The sequence below is a fragment of the Pristiophorus japonicus genome, chromosome 15 (genome assembly GCF_044704955.1).
Source record: "Pristiophorus japonicus isolate sPriJap1 chromosome 15, sPriJap1.hap1, whole genome shotgun sequence".
Classification (NCBI taxonomy): Eukaryota; Metazoa; Chordata; class Chondrichthyes; family Pristiophoridae; genus Pristiophorus; species Pristiophorus japonicus.
In genome coordinates this window covers 117,651,492-117,671,478 of record NC_091991.1, presented here as the reverse complement: position 1 = coordinate 117,671,478, position 19,987 = coordinate 117,651,492, and the positions used below count along the sequence as shown (strand labels likewise).

Below are 19,987 nucleotides of genomic sequence, written 5' to 3'. Positions count from 1 at the left end.
CCCAACACCAGGCTCAGTGTCCAGTCTCTCTGCCCAACCTCAGGCTCAGTGTCCAGTCTCTCTGCCCAACGCCAGGCTCAGTGTCCAGTCTCTCTCTGCCCAACACCAGGCTCAGTGTCCAGTCTCTCTCTGCCCAACCCCAGGCTCAGTGTCCAGTCTCTCTGCCTAACTCCAGGCTCAGTTTCGAGTCTCGCTCTGCCTATCATCAGGCTCCATGTCCAGTCTCTCTCTGCCTAACACCAGGCTCAGTGTCCAGTCTCTATCTGCTTAACACCAGGCTCAGTGTCCAGTCTCTCTCTGCCCAACATCAGGCTCAGTGTCCAGTCTCTCTGTGCCCAACACCAGGCTCAGTGTCCAGTTTCTTTCTGCTGAACACCAGGCTCAGTGTCCAATCATTCTCTGCCCAACACCAGGCTCAGTGTCCAGTCTATCTCTGCCTAACACCAGGCTCGATGTCCAGTCTTTCTCTGCCCAACACCAGTTTCGATGTCCAGTCTCTCTCTCTGCCTAACACCAGACTCAGTGTCCAGTCTCCATCTGCTTAACACCAGGCTCAGTGTCCAGTCTCTCTCTGCCCAACACCAGGCTCAGTGTCCAGTCTCTCTCTGCCCAACACCAGGCTCAGTGTCCAGTCTCTCTCTGCTTAACACCAGGCTCAGTGTCCAGTCACTCTCTGCCCAACACCAGGCTCAGTGTCCAGTCTCTCTCTGCCCAACACCAGGCTCAGTGTCCAGTCTCTCTCTGCCCAACACCAGGCTCAGTGTCCAGTCTCTCTCTGCCCAACACCAGGCTCAGTGTCCAGTCTCTCTCTGCCCAACACCAGGCTCAGTATCCAGTCTCTCTGCCCAACAACAGGCTCAGTGTCCAGTCACTCTGCCTAACACCAGGCTCGGTGTCCAGTCTCTCTCTACCGAACACTAGGATCAGTGTCCAGTCTCTCTCTGCCCAACACCAGGCTCAGTGTCCAGTCTATCTCTGCCCAACACCAGGCTCAGTGTCCAGCCTCTCTCTGCCCAACACCAGGCTCAGTGTCCAGTCTCTCTCTGACCAACACCAGACTCAGTGTCCAATCTCTCTGTCTAACACCAGGCTCAGTGTCCAGTCTCTCTCTACCTAACACCAGGCTCAGTGTCCAGTCTCTCTCTGCCCAACACCAGGCTCAGTATCCAGTCTCTCTCTGCCTAACACCAGGCTTAGTGTCCAGTCTCTCTCTGCCCAACACCAGACTCGGAGTCCAGTCTCTCTCTGCCCAACACCAGGCTCAGTGTCCAGTCTCTCTGCCTAACACCAGGCTCAGTATCCAGTCTCTCTCTGCCCAACACCTGGCTCAGTATCCAGTCTCTCTCTGCCTAACACCAGGCTTCGTGTCCAGTCTCTCTCGGCCCAACACCAGGCTCAGTGTCCAGTCTCTCTCTGCCCAACACCAGGCTCAGTGTCCAGTCTCTCTGCCTAACACCAGACTCAGTGTCCAGTCTCTCTGTACCTAATACCAGTCTCAGTGTCCAGTCTCTCTCTGCCCAACACCAGGCTCAGTATCCAGTCTCTCTCTGTCTAACACCAGACTCAGTGTCCAGCCTCTCTCTGCCCAACACCAGGCTCATTGTCCAATCTCTCTGCCTAACACCAGGCTCAGTGTCCAGTCTCTCTCTACCTAACACTAGGATCAGTGTCCAGTCTCTCTCTGCCCAACACCAGGCTCAGTGTCCAGTCTCTCTCTACCTAACACTAGGATCAGTGTCCAGTCTCTCTCTGCCCAACACCAGGCTCAGTGTCCAGTCTTTCTCTGCCCAACACCAGGCTCAGCGTCCAATCTCTCTCTGCCCAACACCAGGCTCAGTGTCCAATCTCTTTGCCTAACACCAGGCTCAGTGTCCAGTCTCTCTCTACCTAACACCAGGCTCAGTGTCCAGTCTCTCTCTGCCCAACACCAGGCTCAGTATCCAGTCTCTCTCTGCCTAACACCAGGCTTAGTGTCCAGTCTCTCTCTGCCCAACACCAGGCTCAGTGTCCAGTCTCTCTCTGCCTAACAGCAGGCTCAGTGTCCAGTCAATCTCTGCCCAACACCAGGCTCAGTGTCCAGGATCTCTCTGCCCAACACCAGGGTCAGTGTCCAGTCAATCTCTGCTCAACACCAGGCTCAGTGTCCAGTCTCTCTGCCCAACCTCAGGCTCAGTGTCCAGTCTCTCTGCCTAACACCAGGCTCAGTGTCCAGTCTCTCTCTACCTAACACAAGGCTCAGTGTCCAGTCTCTCTCTGCCCAACCCCAGGCTCAGTGTCCAGTCTCTCTGCCTAACACCAGGCTCAGTTTCGAGTCTCGCTCTGCCGAACATTAGGCTCCTTGTCCAGTCTCTCTCTGCCCAACACCAGGCTCAGTATCCAATCTCTCTCTGCCTAACACCAGGCTCAGTGTCCAGTCTCTATGTGCTTAACACGAGGCTCAGTGTCCAGTCTCTCTCTGCCCAACATCAGGCTCAGTGTCCAGTTTCTCTCTGCTGTACACCAGGCTCAGTGTCCAATCATTCTCTGCACAACACCAGGCTCAGTGTCCAGTCTCTCTCTGCCTAACACCAGGCTCGATGTCCAGTCTTTCTCTGCCCAACACCAGGTTCGATGTCCCGTCTCTCTCTCTGCCTAACACCAGACTCAGTGTCCAGTCTCCATCTGCTAAACACCAGGCTCAGTGTCCAGTCTCTCTCTGCCCAACACCAGGCTCAGTGTCCAGTCTCTCTGCCTAACACCAGGCTCAGTGTCCAGTCTCTCTCTACCTAACACCAGGCTCAGTGTCCAGTCTCTCTCTGCCCAACACCAGGCTCAGTATCCAGTCTCTCTCTGCCTAACACCAGGCTCAGTGTCCAGCCTCTCTCTGCCCAACACCAGGCTCAGTGTCCAGTCTCTCTGACTAACACCAGGCTCAGTGTCCAGTCTCTCTGTAACTAACACCAGGCTCAGTGTCCAGTCTCTCTGTAACTAACACCAGGCTCAGTGTCCAGTCTCTCTCTGCCCAACACCAGGCTCAGTATCCAGTCTCTCTCTGTCTAACACCAGACTCAGTGTCCAGCCTCTCTCTGCCCAACACCAGGCTCAGTGTCCAGTCTCTCTGCCTAACACCAGAATCAATGTCCAGTCTCTCTCTACCTAACACCAGGCTCAGTGTCCAGTCTCTCTCTGCCTAACACCAGGCTCAGTGTCCAGTCTCTCTCTGCCTAACACCAGGCTCAGTGTCCAGTCTCTCTCTGCACAACACCAGACTCAGTATCCAGTCTCTCTCTGCCTAACACCAGGCTCAGTGTCCAGCCTCTCTCTGCGCAACACCAGGCTCAGTGTCCAGTCTCTCTGCCTAACACCAGGCTCAGTGTTCAGTCTCTCTCTGCCTAACACCAGGCTCAGTGTCCAGTCTCTCTGTACCTAACACCAGGCTCAGTGTCCAGTCACTCTCTGCCCAACACCAGGCTCAGTGTCCAGTCTCTCTCTGCCCAACACCAGGCTCAGTGTCCAGACTCTCTCTGCCCAACACCAGGCTCAGTGTCCAGTCTCTCTCTGCCCAACACCAGGCTCAGTGTCCAATCTCTCTGCCTAACACCAGGCTCAGTGTCCAGTCTCTCTCTACCTAACACGAGGATCAGTGTCCAGTCTCTCTCTGCCCAACACCAGGCCCAGTGTCCAGTCTCTCTCTGCCCAACACCAGGCTCAGTGTCCAGCCTCTCTCTGCCCAACACCAGGCTCAGTGTCCAGTCTCTCTGCCTAACAACAGGCTCAGTGTCCAGTCTCTCTCTGCCTAACACCAGGCTCAGTGTCCAGTCCCTCTGTACCTAACACCAGGCTCAGTGTCCAGTCTCTCTCTGCCCAACACCAGGCTCAGTATCCAGTCTCTCTCTGTCTAACACCAGACTCAGTGTCCAGCCTCTCTCTGCCTAACACCAGGCTCAGTGTCCAGTCTCTCTGCCTAACACCAGACTCAGTGTCCAGTCTCTCTGTACCTAACACCAGGCTCAGTGTCCAGTCACTCTCTGCCCAACACCAGGATCATTGTCCAGTATCTCTCTGCGCAACACCAGGCTCAGTGTCCAGTCTCTCTCTGCCCAATACCGGGCTCAGTGTCCAGTCTCTCTCTGCGCAACACCAGGCTCAGTGTCCAGTCTCTCTCTGCCCAACACCAGGCTCAGTGTCCAGTCTCTCTCTGCCCAACACCAGGCTCTGTGTCCAGTCTCTCTCTGCCCAACACCAGGCTCAGTGTCCATTCTCTCTCTACCCAATACCAGGCTCAGTATCCAGTCTCTCTGCCTAACACCAGGCTCAGTGTCCAGTCTCTCTGCCAAACACCAGGCTCGATGTCCAGTCTCTCTCTGTGCCTAACACCAGGCTGAGTGTCCAGTCTCTCTGCCTAACACCAGGCTCAGTGTCCAGTCTCTCTCTACCTAACACCAGGCTCAGTGTCCAGTCTCTTTCTGCCTCACACCAGGCTCAGTGTCCAGTCTCTCTCTGCCCAACCCCAGGCTCAGTGTCCAGTCTCTCTCTGCCCAACACCAGGCTCAGTGTCCAGTCTCTCTCTGCCCAACACCAGGCTCAGTGTCCAGTTTCTCTCTGCTGTACACCAGGCTCAGTGTCCAATCACTCTCTGCCCAACACCAGGCTCAGTGTCCAGTCTCTCTCTGCCTAACACCAGGCTCGATGTCCAGTCTTTCTCTGCCCAACACCAGGTTCGATGTCCCGTCTCTCTCTCTCTGCCTAACACCAGACTCAGTGTCCAGTCTCCATCTGCTTAACACCAGGCTCAGTGTCCAGTCTCTCTCTGCCCAACACCAGGCTCAGTGTCCAGTCTCTCTCTGCCCAACACCAGGCTCGGTGTCCAGTCTCTCTACTTAACACCAGGCTCAGTGTCCAGTCACTCTCTGCCCAACACCAGGCTCAGTGTCCAGTCTCTCTCTGCCCAACACCAGGCTCAGTGTCCAGACTCTCTCTGCCCAACACCAGGCTCAGTGTCCAGTCTCTCTCTGCCCAACACCAGGCTCAGTGTCCAATCTCTCTGCCTAACACCAGGCTCAGTGTCCAGTCTCTCTCTACCTAACACGAGGATCAGTGTCCAGTCTCTCTCTGCCCAACACCAGGCCCAGTGTCCAGTCTCTCTCTGCCCAACACCAGGCTCAGTGTCCAGCCTCTCTCTGCCCAACACCAGGCTCAGTGTCCAGTCTCTCTGCCTAACAACAGGCTCAGTGTCCAGTCTCTCTCTGCCTAACACCAGGCTCAGTGTCCAGTCCCTCTGTACCTAACACCAGGCTCAGTGTCCAGTCTCTCTCTGCCCAACACCAGGCTCAGTATCCAGTCTCTCTCTGTCTAACACCAGACTCAGTGTCCAGCCTCTCTCTGCCTAACACCAGGCTCAGTGTCCAGTCTCTCTGCCTAACACCAGACTCAGTGTCCAGTCTCTCTCTACCTAACACCAGGCTCAGTGTCCAGTCTCTCTCTGCCTAAAACCAGGCTCATTGTCCAGTCTCTCTCTGCCTAACACCAGGCTCAGTGTCCAGTCTCTCTCTGCCCAACACCAGGCTCTGTGTCCAGTCTCTCTCTGCCCAACACCAGGCTCAGTGTCCATTCTCTCTCTGCCCAACACCAGGCTCTGTGTCCAGTCTCTCTCTGCCCAACACCAGGCTCAGTGTCCAGTCTCTCTCTGTCTAACACCAGGCTCAGTGTCTAGTCTCTCTCTACCTAACACCAGACTCAGTGTCCAGCCTCTCTCTGCCTAACACCAGGCTCAGTGTCCAGTCTCTCTGCCCAACACCAGGCTCGATGTCCAGTCTCTCTCTGTGCCTAACACCAGGCTGAGTGTCCAGTCTCTCTGCCTAACACCAGGCTCAGTGGCCAGTCTCTCTCTACCTAACACCAGGCTCAGTGTCCCGTCTCTTTCTGCCTAACACCAGGCTCAGTGTCCAGTCTCTCTCTGCCTAACCCCAGGCTCAGTGTCCAGTCTCTCTCTGCCCAACACCAGGCTCAGTGTCCAGTCTCTCTCTGCCCAACACCAGGCTCAGTGTCCAGTCTCTCTCTACCTAACACTAGGATCAGTGTCCAGTCTCTCTCTGCCCAACACCAGGGTCAGTGTCCAGTCTATCTCTGCCCAACACCAGGCTCAGTGTCCAGCCTCTCTCTGCCCAACTCCAGGCTCAGTGTCCAGTCTCTCTCTGACCAACACCAAGCTCAGTGTCCAATCTCTCTGCCTAACACCAGGCTCAGTGTCCAGTCTCTCTCTACCTAACACCAGGCTCAGTGTCCAGTCTCTCTCTGCCCAACACCAGGCTCAGTATCCAGTCTCTCTCTGCCTAACACCAGGCTTAGTGTCCAGTCTCTCTCTGGCCAACACCAGGCTCGGTGTCCAGTCTCTCTCTCCCCAACACCACGCTCAGTGTCCAGTCTCTCTCTGCCCAACACCAGGCTCAGTGTCCAGTCTCTCTGCCTAACACCAGGCTCAGTGTCCAGTCTCTCTCTACCTAACACCAGGCTCAGTGTCCAGTCTCTCTCTGCCCAACACCAGGCTCAGTATCCAGTCTCTCTCTGTCTAACACCAGACTCAGTGTCCAGCCTCTCTCTGCCCAACACCAGGCTCAGTGTCCAGTCTCTCTCTACCTAACACCAGGCTCAGTGTCCAGTCTCTCTCTGCCTAACTCCAGGCTCCGTGTCCTGTCTCTCTCTGCCTAACACCAGGCTCAGTGTCCAGTCTCTCTCTGCTTAACACCAGGCTCATTGTCCAGTCGCTCTCTGCCTAACACCAGGCTCAGTGTCCAGTCTCTCTCTGCCCAACACCAGGCTCAGTGTCCAGTCTCTCTTGGCCCAACACCAGGCTCAGTGTCCAGTCTCTCTCTGCCCAACACCAGGCTCAGTGTCCAGTCTCTCTGCCTAACACCAGGCTCAGTGTCCAGTCTCGATCTTCCTAACACCAGGCTCAGTGTCCAGTCTCTTTCTACCTAACACCAGCCTCAGTGTCCAGTCTCTCTCTGCCTAACAGCTGGCTCAGTGTCCCTTCTCTCTCTGCCTAACACCAGGCTCGATGTCGAGTCTCTCTCTCTACCTAACACCAGGCTCAGTGTCCAGTATCTCTCTGCCCAACACCTGGCTCAGTGTCCAGTCTCTCTCTGCCCAACACCAGGCTTAGTGTCCAGTCTCTCTCTGCCCAACACCAGGCTCGGTGTCCAGTCTCTCTGCCCAACCTCAGGCTCAGTGTCCAGTCTCTCTGCCTAACACCAGGCTCAGTGTCCAGTCTCTCTCTACCTAACACTAGGCTCAGTGTCCAGTCTCTCTCTACCGAACACGAGGCTCAGTGTCCAGTCTCTCTCTGCCTAACACCAGGCTCAGTGTCCAGTCACTCTCTGCCTAACACCAGGCTCGATATCCAGTTTCTCTCTCTGCTTATCACCAGCCTCAGTGTCCAGTCTCTCTCTGCCCAACACCAGGCTCAGTGTCCATTCTCTCTCTGCCAAACACCAGGCTCAGTGTCCAATCTCTCTCTGCCCAACACCAGGCTCAGTGTTCAGTCTCTCTCTGACCAACACCAGGCTCAGTGTCCAATCTCTTTGCCTAACACCAGGCTCAGTGTCCAGTCTCTCTCTACCTAACACCAGGCTCAGTGTCCAGTCTCTCTCTGCCCAACACCAGGCTCAGTATCCAGTCTCTCTCTGCCTAACACCAGGCTTAGTGTCCAGTCTCTCTCTGCCCAACACCAGGCTCGGTGTCCAGTCTCTCTCTGCCCAACACCAGGCTCAGTGTCCAGTCTCTATCTGCCCAACACCAGGCTCAGTGTCCAGTCTCTCTGCCTAACACCAGGCTCAGTGTCCAGTCTCTCTCTACCTAACACCAGGCTCAGTGTCCAGTCTCTCTCTGCCCAACACCAGGCTCAGTATCCAGTCTCTCTCTGCCTAACACCAGGCTCAGTGTCCAGCCTCTCTCTGCCCAACACCAGGCTCAGTGTCCAGTCTCTCTGCCTAACACCAGGCTCAGTGTCCAGTCTCTCTCTACCTAACACCAGGCTCAGTGTCCAGTCTCTCTCTGCCCAACACCAGGCTCAGTATCCAGTCTCTCTCTGCCTAACACCAGGCTCAGTGTCCAGCCTCTCTCTGCCCAACACCAGGCTCAGTGTCCAGTCTCTCTGACTAACACCAGGCTCAGTGTCCAGTCTCTCTCTGCCTAACACCAGGCTCAGTGTCCAGTCTCTCTGTAACTAACACCAGGCTCAGTGTCCAGTCTCACCCTGCCCAACACCAGGCTCAGTATCCAGTCTCTCTCTGTCTAACACCAGACTCAGTGTCCAGCCTCTCTCTGCCCAACACCAGGCTCAGTGTCCAGTCTCTCTGCCTAACACCAGACTCAGTGTCCAGTCTCTCTCTACCTAACACCAGGCTCAGTGACCAGTCTCACTCTGCCTAACACCAGACTCAGTGTCTAGTCTCTCTCTACCTAACACCAGGCTCAGTATCCAGTCTCTCTGCCCAACACCAGGCTCGATGTCCAGTCTCTCTCTGTGCCTAACACCAGGCTCAGTGTCCAGTCTCTCTCTACCTAACACCAGGCTCAGTGTCCAGTCTCTTTCTGCCTAACACCAGGCTCAGTGTCCAGTCTCTCTCTGCCCAACCCCAGGCTCAGTGTCCAGTCTCTCTCTGCCCAACACCAGGCTCAGTGTCCAGTCTCTCTCTGCCCAACACCAGGCTCAGTGTCCAGTTTCTCTCTGCTGTACACCAGGCTCAGTGTCCAATCACTCTCTGCCCAAGACCAGGCTCAGTGTCCAGTCTCTCTCTGCCTAACACCAGGCTCGATGTCCAGTCTTTCTCTGCCCAACACCAGGTTCGATGTCCCGTCTCTCTCTCTGCCTAACACCAGACTCACTGTCCAGTCTCCATCTGCTTAACACCAGGCTCAGTGTCCAGTCTCTGTCTGCCCAACACCAGGCTCAGTGCCCAGTCTCTCTCTGCCCAACACCAGGCTCAGTGTCCAGTCTCTCTACTTAACACCAGGCTCAGTGTCCAGTGTCTCTCTGCCCAACACCAGGCTCAGTGTCCAGACTCTCTCTACCTAACACCAGGCTCAGTGTCCAGTCTCTCTCTGCCTAACACCAGGCTCATTGTCCAGTCTCTCTCAGCCTAACACCAGGCTCAGTGTCCAATCTCTCTCTGCCAAACACCAGGCTCTGTGTCCAGTCTCTCTCTGCCCAACACCAGGCTCAGTGTCCATTCTCTCTCTGCCCAACACCAGGCTCTGTGTCCAGTCTCTCTGCCCAACACCAGGCTCGATACCCAGTCTCTCTCTGTGCCTAACACCAGGCTCAGTGTCCAGTCTCTCTGCCTAACACCAGGCTCAGTGTCCAGTCTCTCTCTACCTAACACCAGGCTCAGTGTCCAGTCTCTTTCTGCCTAACACCAGGCTCAGTGTCCAGTCTCTCTCTGCCCAACCCCAGGCTCAGTGTCCAGTCTCTCTCTGCCCAACACCAGGCTCAGTGTCCAGTCTCTCTCTGCCCAACACCAGGCTCAGTGTCCAGTCTCTCTGCCCAACACCAGGCTCAGTGTCCAGTCACTCTGCCTAACACCAGGCTCAGTGTCCAGTCTCTCTCTACCTAACACTAGGATCAGTGTCCAGTCTCTCTCTGCCCAACACCAGGGTCAGTGTCCAGTCTATCTCTGCCCAACACCAGGCAGTGTCCAGCCTCTCTCTGCCCAACACCAGGCTCAGTGTCCAGTCTCTCTCTGACCAACACCAAGCTCAGTGTCCAATCTCTCTGCCTAACACCAGGCTCAGTGTCCAGTCTCTCTCTACCTAACACCAGGCTCAGTATCCAGTCTCTCTCTGCCTAACACCAGGCTTAGTGTCCAGTCTCTCTCTGGCCAACACCAGGCTCGGTGTCCAGTCTCTCTCTGCCCAACACCAGGCTCAGTGTCCAGTCTCTCTCTGCCCAACACCAGGCTCCGTGTCCTGTCTCTCTCTGCCTAACACCAGGCTCAGTGTCCAGCCTCTCTCTGCCCAACACCAGGCTCAGTGTCCAGTCTCTCTCTGACTAACACCAAGCTCAGTGTCCAGTCTCTCTGCCTAACACCAGGCTCAGTGTCCAGTCTCTCTGTACCTAACACCAGGCTCAGTGTCCAGTCATTCTCTGCCCAACACCAGGCTCAGTATCCAGTCTCTCTCTGTCTAACACCAGACTCAGTGTCCAGCCTCTCTCTGCCCAACACCAGGCTCAGTGTCCAGTCTCTCTCTACCTAACACCAGGCTCAGTGTCCAGTCTCTCTCTGCCTAACTCCAGGCTCCGTGTCCTGTCTCTCTCTGCCTAACACCAGGCTCAGTGTCCAGTCTCTCTCTGCTTAACACCAGGCTCATTGTCCAGTCTCTCTCTGCCTAACACCAGGCTCAGTGTCCAGTCTCTCTCTGCCCAACACCAGGCTCAGTGTCCAGTCTCTCTCTGCCCAACACCAGGCTCAGTGTCCAGTCTCTCTCTGCCCAACACCAGGCTCAGTGTCCAGTCTCTCTGCCTAACACCAGGCTCAGTGTCCAGTCTCTTTCTACCTAACACCAGCCTCAGTGTCCAGTCTCTCTCTGCCTAACAGCAGGCTCAGTGTCCATTCTCTCTCTGCCTAACACCAGGCTCAGTGTCCAGTCTCTCTGCCTAACACCAGGCTCAGTGTCCAGTCTCTCTCTACCTAACACTAGGCTCAGTGTCCAGACTCTCTCTGCCTAACACCAGGCTCAGTGTCCAGTCACTCTCTGCCTAACACCAGGCTCGATATCCAGTTTCTCTCTCTGCTTATCACCAGCCTCAGTGTCCAGTCTCTCTCTACCTAACACCAGGCTCAGTGTCCAGTCTCTCTCTGCCCAACACCAGGCTCAGTGTCCAGTCTCTCTCTGCACAACACCAGGCTCAGTGTCCAGTCTCTTTCTGCCCAACCCCAGGCTCAGTGTCCAGTCTCTCTGCCTAACACCAGGCTCAGTTTCGAGTCTCGCTCTGCCTAACACCAGGCTCCATGTCCAGTCTCTCTCTGCCCAACAGCAGGCTCAGTATCCAATCTCTCGCTGCCTAACACCAGGCTCAGTGTCCAGTCTCTATCTGCTTAACACCAGGCTCAGTGTCCAGTCTCTCTCTGCCCAACATCAGGCTCACTGTCCAGTCTCTCCGTGCCCAACACCAGGCTCAGTGTCCAGTTTCTCTCTGCTGTACACCAGGCTCAGCGTCCAATCACTCTCTGCCCAACACCAGGCTCAGTGTCCAGTCTCTCTCTGCCTAACACCAGGCTCGATGTCCAGTCTTTCTCTGCCCAACACCAGGTTCGATGTCCAGTCTCTCTCTCTGCCTAACACCAGACTCAGTGTCCAGTCTCCATCTGCTTAACACCAGGCTCAGTGTCCAGTCTCTCTCTGCCCAACACCAGGCTCAGTGTCCAATCTCTCTCTACTTAACACCAGGCTCAGTGTCCAGTCACTCTCTGCCCAACACCAGGCTCAGTGTCCAGTCTCTCTCTGCCCAACACCAGGATCAGTGTCCAGTCTCTTTCTGCCCAACACCAGGCTCAGTGTCCAGTCTCTCTCTGCCCAACACCAAGCTCAGTGTCCAGTCTCTCTCTGCCCAACACCAGGCTCAGTGTCCTGTCTCTCTGCCCAACACCAGGCTCAGTGTCCAGTCTCTCTGCCTAACACCAGGCTCAGTGTCCAGTCTCTCTCTACCTAACACCAGGCTCAGCGTCCAGTCTCTCTCTGCCCAACACCAGGCTCAGTATCCAGTCTCTCTCTGCCTAACACCAGGCTCAGTGTCCAGCCTCTCTCTTCCCAACACCAGGCTCAGTGTCCAGTCTCTCTGCCTAACACCAGGCTCAGTGTCCAGTCTCTCTCTGCCCAACACCAGGCTCAGTGTCCAGTCTCTCTCTGCCCAACACCAGGCTCAGTGTCCAGTCTCTCTCTGCCCAACACCAGCCTCAGTGTCCAGTCTCTCTGCCTAACACCAGGCTCAGTGTCTAGTCTCTCTCTACCTAACACCAGGCTCAGTGTCCAGTCTCTCTCTGCGTAACACCAGGCTCAGTATCCAGTCTCTCTGCCTAACACCAGGCTCAGTGTCCAGTCTCTCTGCCTAACACCAGGCTCGATGTCCAGTCTCTCTCTGTGCCTAACACCAGGCTGAGTGTCCAGTCTCTCTGCCTAACACCAGGCTCAGTGTCCAGTCTCTCTCTACCTAACACCAGGCTCAGTGTCCAGTCTCTTTCTGCCTAACACCAGGCTCAGTGTCCAGTCTCTCTCTGCCTAACACCATGCTCAGTGACCAGTCTCTTGCTGCCCAACACCAGGCTCAGTGACCAGTCTCTCTGCCTAACACCAGGCTCAGTGCCCCGTCTCTCGCTGCTTGTGCGAAGCCAGCGGTACAAAGAAAAGAGGGTTCAAAAAGTATAGAACAGAGTGGAGACTTCTGAAATTGACTCCATCAACGTTTCCTTTCATTTTTTGTGGGGTCCATTCAATATATTGCACATGTGCAATTTTTCCCATTTAAAAGCCAGTGAGTCGGCTGCGCGGGAGGTCTAGACGCTGCGCGACTTGTGGCTCAAATGGAATACTGCTCCCCATGCATTAAAACACACAATCATGTGATCATAGACATTTAGCACAAACACACTCACTGCAAATAGAAAAGTAAATGTTTTTTTCATATATGTGAGTTTCAAGTGACCTATAACTGAGTTTGACATGTTGGCAGTCATTATCAGACATCAAACTCTTTGTTTTCGCTCCAGGATTGGTGACATCAGTTGTAATCTATTGCCAGCTACTATACCTCAGATTATTGAACAGTTTGTTCAGCCTCTCCAGTGCTGTACACTTCAAGTTCTTTTTAAGTCTTATCTTTGTATCTTACTTTTTATTGACCTGTAATAAGCTGAACACAAGAGACAGATAGTTTGGTTTCCATCATACAATCGCTGAGCTGTTAAGGTCAGCTTTCAGAGTGCCTGGGAGAATAATGAAAGTCGATGAAAACATGGCTCTCATCAGAAACATTTATAGTCAGCAGTGAGAACTTCACTGACACTTTTAAAAGCGACTATTTGATGAATGGCCTTAATATCTGCAGCAGTGTTCCAAAACAGGAGCTGAATTTCTGCCTAAAATCACAGGCCAGTATAAATTAATCAACAATCTAACGGTGTGGGGACACCGAGCCAACAATGACCATAATATGAGAGAATTCAGCATTAGGTTTCAGAGGGAGAAGGGTGAGTCACGAACCAAGGTTTTAAAGTGAGGTAAGGCTGACTTTGGAGGGATGAGGCAGCAATTGACCACAATAGACTGGGCAGAACCATTAATGGGTTAAAATGCAGAAAAACAGCGAGAGGTGTTCAAGGAGTATTTGGTAGAACTGTACATACCCTGAAAGGGTAAGAGCTCTACTTATGTAATAAAACAACCTTGGTTAAAAAAAGAGGTGAGAGATAAATAAAACTAAAAGGGCTAACACAAATCCAATATATTGTGCATGTTGCTCATTACATCCACCTCACCCAGCTCACACAAACACTGAACACATTTTGAACAGCATCTGTGACAAAACATGGAGTGGAGTCTGTTGCAATGAATGGGAGAGACATCACAAAACATGGAGTGGCGCATCTCTAACTTATATCAATTTATTTCAAAAAATTTAGAGGAAATTTTCGGGCTCACCTGTAATTGAGCAACTGCTACAAGCATCTTATGCCGAGCCTGCAGTACTGATGAGCAGGAGGATAAGGAAGTACTCATACACTGACCCAGCCATCGACTGTCTTCCCACATACATGATACCTGTGTCAGAAAGGAAGTGGAAATCTCAGTGCGTCAGCAGACTATCACATTTTGGCTAATACACTTTGCTGCTGGTTTTACACTTTTCTGATAATGATGATAATTGCAGGAAGTCCCGCCCCAAGTCGGTTACCACCCGCAATCGGGAAGCTGGGGAATTTTGCCCCTCTACTTTCTTTGTCTTCATAACTAAAGCCTCTCATCTTACCATCTTAATTAATATTTCTGTACCCTCTCCATGGCCTTGACATGCTTCTAAAGGTAGGGTGCCCAAAAATCCTCAGAACTACAGTCTAATCAATCACTTGTATAGGTTTGCCATCATTTCTGCTTTTGTAATCCATGTTCCTGTACATAAAAGCTAGGAACCATAGGTTAACTCAGCACAGAGTAGTGACCAAACCTGGGAGCTTCTTGGTTCATCCAATTCAGTATATTCCATGAACATTTATTCACTCAACTGGTGAAAGCTACTTCAAACAGGATACTATTAATCATCTAACGGTTCTCTTCATCGCTTTACCTTTGTGAACCAAAGGAAATCTTGCATCAGTGAGCTGGAATATGAATCGTCCATGTCTACCACTGGAATCTGTTCCTCGTGTGTCACAATTATGTCATCGTCCTTGTAGAATATCGCTGTCAGGTATAATCCTCTGAAAAACAGGACAACACCACCAGTGTTTGTGTAAATTCACACTATGGCCAGACACAAACACAACTCAGCAAAATAAATCATAGAAATTTACGGCACAGAAGGAGGCCATTCAGCCCATCGTGTCTGTGCCGGCTGACAAAGAGCTATCCAGCCTAATCCCACTTTCCCGCTCGGTCCATAGCCTTGTAGGTTACGGCACTTCAAGTGCATACGCAAGTAGTTTTGAAATGCGATGAGCATTTCTGCCTCTACCACCTTTTCAGGCAGTGAGTTCCAGACCCCCACCACCTGCTGGGTGAAAAAGATTCTCCTCAACTCCCCTCTAATCCTTCTACCAATTACTTTAAATTATGTCCACTGGCTTTTGACTTCTCTGCTAAGGGAAATAGGTCCTTTTTATCCAAAGGCAGAATATTATTTGAATAGGAAAAGGGGAGATTAGGAAAAGGGGAGATGCAACGAGACCTGGATGTCATGATACATCAGGCGTAGAACGTTGGCATGCAGGTACAGCAGGCGGTGAAGAAGGCAAATGGCATGTTGGCCTCCATAGCTAGGGGATTTGAGTATAGGAGCTGGGAGGTCTTACTGCAGTTCTACAGGGCCTTGGTGAGGCTTCACCTGGAATATTGTGTTCAGTTTTGGTCTCCTAATCTGAGGAAGGATGGTCTTGCTATTGAGGGAGTGCAACGAAGGTTCACCAGACTGATTCCCGGGATGGCAGGACTGACATATGAGGAGAGACTGGATCGACTGGACCTGTATTCACTGGAGTTTAGAAGAATGAGAGGGAATCTCATAGAAACATATAAAATACTGACGGGACTGGACAGGTTAGATGCAGGAAGAATGTTCCCGATGTTGGGGAAGTCCAGAACCAGGGGACACAATCTAAGGATAAGGGGTAAGCCATTTAGGACCGAGATGAGGAGAAACTTCTTCACTCAGAGAGTTGTTAACCTGTGGAATTCTCTACCGCAGAAAGTTGTTGATGTCAGTTCGTTGGATATATTCAAGAAGGAGTTAGATATGGCCCTTACGGCTAAAGAGATCAAAGGGTATGGAAAGAAAGCAGGGAAGGGATACTGAGGTAATGATCAGCCATGATCTTATTGAATGGCGGTGCAGGCTTGAAGGGCCGAATGGCCTACCCCTGCACCTATTTTCTATGTTTCTATGATTCTATGTTTCTATCCATTCCATCTAGGCCACTCTTAATTTTATACACCTCAATTAAATCTCCCCTCAGTCTCCTCTGTTCCAAAGAAAACAACCCCAGCCTGTCCAATCTTTCTTCATAGTTAAAATTCTCCAGTCCTGGCAACATCCTCATAAATCTCCTCTGTATCCTTTCTAGTGCAATCACATCTTTCCTGTAATGAGGTGACCAGAACTGTACATAGTACTCTAGCAGTAGACTAACTAGAGTTTTATACAGTTCAAGCATAATCTTCCTGCTCTTATATTCTATTCCTCAGCTAATAAAGGAAAGTATTCCGTATGCCTTCTTAACCACCTTATCTACCTGTCCTGCTAAATCAGGGATCTGTGGACATGCACTCCAATGTTTTTCTGTTCCTCTACGCTTCTCAGTATCCCACTATTTATTGTGTATTCCCTTGCCTTGTTAGCACTCTCCTCACACTTCTCTGGATTGAATTCCATTTGCCACTTTTCTGCCCACCTGACCAGTCCATTGATATCTTCCTGCAGTGTACTTTCTTTCTCACTATCAACCACACGGCCAATTTTTGTATCATCTACAAACTTCTTAATCATGCCCCCTACATTGAAGTCTATGTCATTGATGCACACCACAAAAAGCAAGGGACCTAGTACTGCGCCCTGCGGAACCCCAGTGGAAACAGTCTTCCGTTCACAAAAACACCCGTCAACCATTACCCTCTGCTTTCTACCACTGAGCCAATTTATGATCCAACTTACTACTTTCCCTTGGATCCCATGAACTTTTACTTTTCTGATGAACCTGCCTTGTGGGACCTTGTCAAAGGCCTTGCTAAAATGCACGCAGGCTACATCAAATGCGCAACCCTCATCGACCCTCCGCAATACCTCCTCAAAAAATTCAATCAGGTTAGTCAGACACGAGCTTCCCTTAACAAACCCATGCTGACTGTCCTTAATCAATCCGTGTCTTTCGAAGTAAGATTTGTCCTGTGCCTCAGAATTTTTCCCAATAATTTGCGTACCACCAAGGTTAAGCTGACTGTCTGCAATTACTTGGTCTATCCCTTGCTCCCTTTTTATCAACAGTACGTCAGTAGTCCTCCAGTCCTCTGGCACCATGCCTGAAGCCAGAGAAGATTGGAAAATGATGGTCAGCGCATCCGCTATTTCCTCCCTTGCTTCTCTTAACAGCCTGAGATACATTTCATCCGGGCATGGCGATTTGTCTACTTTCAAAGATGCTAAACTCCTTAATACTTCCTTTCCAATTATGTTTATCTAATATTTCACACCCTTACTCCTTAACTATAATGTCTGCATCGTCCATATTTTTTGTGAAGACAGACGCAAAGTATTCATTAAGAACCATTCCCACGTCTTCCGACTCCACACACAGGTTACCTTTTTGGTCCCTAAAAGGTCCTACTCTTTCCTTAGTTATCCTCTTGCTCTTTATGTATTTATAAAACATCTTTGGATATTCCTTGATTTTACTTGCAAAATGGTGCCCACTGCCTGACAGTCTGGGTAAAGGTATTTCCCAGTGCAGCACTGAGCCATACTAAGGCAGACAAATGTCAGCTTTGACACCTGGGCTGTCCTGAATGATCTGATTTCAGTCAGAGTGGGACTGGGAGTACCACAATTACCATGGATTAGGAAGGGAAAAATGCACTCCTCATCACTATTGTATCCCACAGAAAGTGTGTGTATATATTTGCATGTATCTGTTTGTGCATGTGTGTTTCTATGTTCCCTGTGTTTCTGTGTGTTTGTGTTTCTCTGTCTGTGTGTGTTTCTCTGTGTGTGTTTCTCTGTGTGCGTTTCTCTGTGTCTGTGTGCTTCTCTGTGTCTGTGTGTTTCTCTGTTATATATGCAGACTATAGATATACACTCTATGTAGTCACTGTATAGTTGCATAAGATGGAGACTTGTTTACCTGATGTACTATCAATAAGGTTTACACTGTGTATATACTATGCTGGCATCACTAGAGGGTGCAACTGGTGGAGACCGGGGTTTCCTGCCCTGATGGCAGAGGCTGTATAAAAGGGTAGCCACCATGCGGCTGCCTCACTCTGGAGTTACGAATAAAGAACCAAGGTCACTACAGTTTGAGTACAACACATTGCCTTGTGGAGTCATTCATAAGTACATTACAGACATAACACTCTGTCTGTGTGTTTCTCTGTCTGTGTGTTTCTCTGTGTCTGTGTTTCTCTGTGTGTTTCTCTGTATGTGTGTGTTTCCATGTGTGTGTTTCTGTGTGTGTGTGTGTTTCTGTGTGTGTGTGTGTGTTTCTGTGTGTGTGTGTGTGTTTCTGTGTGTGTGTGTGTCTTTCTCTGTGTCAGTGTGTTTCTGTGTGTGTGTATGTGTGTGTGTTCCTCTGTGTCTGTGTGTTTCTCTGTGTGTGTGTGTGTGTGTTTCTGTGTGTGTGTGTGTGTTTCTGTTTCTGTGTGTGTGTGTTTCTGTGTGTGTGTGTGTTTCTGTTTCTGTGTGTGTGTGTTTCTGTGTGTATGTGTGTTTCTGTGTGTGTGTGTTTCTGTGTGTCTCTTGTGTGTTTCTGTGTTTCTGTGTGTGTGTGTGTGTGTGTGTGATTTTGTTTCTGTGTGTTTGTGTGTGTGTGTTTCTCTGTGCGTTTGTTTCTCTGTGTGTGTGTTTCTTTCTGTGTGTGTGATTCTGTTTCTGTGTGTTTATGTGTGTGTGTTTCTCTGTGCATTTGTTTCTCTGTGTGTGTGTTTCTTTCTGTATGTGTTTCTGTGTGTGTGTGTTTCTGTATGTGTGTGTGTGTTTCTGTGTGTGTTTCTCTGTATCTGTGTGTTTCTGTGTGTGTGTGTGTGTTTCTGTATCTGTTTTTGTTTCTGTGTATGTTTCTGTGTGTGTGTGTGTTTCTGTGTGTGTGTTTCTGTGTGTGTGTGTGTTTCTGTGGGTGTGTGTGTGTTTCTCTGTGTCTGTGTGTTCCTCTGTGTGTGTGTATGTTTCTGTGTGTGTGTGTTTCTGTGTGTGTGTGTGTTTCTGTGTGTGTGTGTGTTTCTGTTTCTGTGTGTGTGTTTCTCTGTATGTTTCTCTGTGTGTGTATGTTTCTGTTTCTGTCTGTGTGTTTCTGTGTGTGTGTGTGTTTCTGTGTGTATATGTGTTTCTGTGTGTGTGTGTTTCTGTGTTTCTGTGTTTCTCTCTGTGTTTCTGTGTTTGTGTGTGTGTGTGATTCTGTTTCTGTGTGTTTGTGTGTGAGTGTGTGTGTTTCTCTGTGCATGCGTTTCTCTGTGTGTGTGTTTCTTTCTGTGTGTGTTTCTGTGTGTGTGTGTGTTTCTGTGTGTGTTTCTCTGTCTGCGTGTGTTTTCCTGTGTGTGTGTGTGTGTTTTTCTGTCATAGAAACATAGAAACATAGAAAATAGGTGCACGAGTAGGCCATTCGGCTCTTCGAGCCTGCACAGCCATTCAATGAGTTCATGGCTGAACATGCAACTTCAGTACCCCATTCCTGCTTTCTCGCCATACCCCTTGATCCCCCTAGTAGTAAGGACGACATCTAACTCCTTTTTGAATATATTTAGTGAATTGGCCTCAACAACTTTCTGTGGTGGAGAATTCCACAGGTTCACCACTCTCTGGGTGAAGAAGTTTCTCCTCATCTCGGTTTTAAATGGCTTACCCCTTATCCTTAGACTGTGACCCCTGGTTCTGGATTTCCCCAACATTAATAAGAACATAAGAACAGAAGAACAGAAGAATTAGGAACAGGAGTAGGCCATCTAGCCCCTCGAGCCTGCTCCGCCACCCAACAAGATCATGGCTGATCTGGCCGTGGACTCAGCTCCATTTACCTGCCCGCTCCCCATAACCCTTAATTCCCTTATTGGTTAAAAATCTATCGATCTGTGATTTGAATATATTCAATGAGCTAGCCTCAACTGCTTCCTTGGGCAAAGAATGCCACAGATTCACAACCCTCTGGGAGAAGAAATTCCTTCTCAACTCGGTTTTAAATTGGCTCCCCCGTATTTTGAGGCTGTGCCCCCTAGTTCTAGTCTCCCCGACCAGTGGAAACAACCTCTCTACCTCTATCCTGTCTATCCCCTTCATTATTTTAAATGTTTCTATAAGATCACCCCTCATCCTTCTGAACTCCAACGAGAAAAGACCCAATCTACTCAATCTATCATCATAAGGTAACCCCCTCATCTCTGGAATCAGCCAAGTGAATCGTCTTTGTACCCCTTCCAAAGCTAGTATATCCTTCCTTAAGTAAGGTGACCAAAACTGCATGCAGTACTCCAGGTGTGGCCTCACCAATACCCTGTACAGTTGCAGCAGGACCTCCCTGCTTTTGTACTCTATCCCTCTCGC

The 19,987-nt window shown here is 50.8% G+C and overlaps 1 protein-coding gene across 1 annotated transcript in view; it reads right to left on the bottom strand.

Annotated features, from left to right (window-relative positions):
* LOC139225844 (ankyrin repeat and fibronectin type-III domain-containing protein 1-like) overlaps positions 1-19,987 on the bottom strand; it is a 1,527,386-nt gene that overhangs the window by 278,054 nt on the left and 1,229,345 nt on the right. Inside the window, exons 14-15 of the mRNA XM_070856697.1 lie at positions 14,318-14,450; positions 13,675-13,794 (exon numbers count right to left, since the gene is read on the bottom strand). Coding sequence (XP_070712798.1) covers positions 13,675-13,794; positions 14,318-14,450 — 253 coding nt within the window. The remainder of the gene's footprint in view (positions 1-13,674; positions 13,795-14,317; positions 14,451-19,987) is intronic.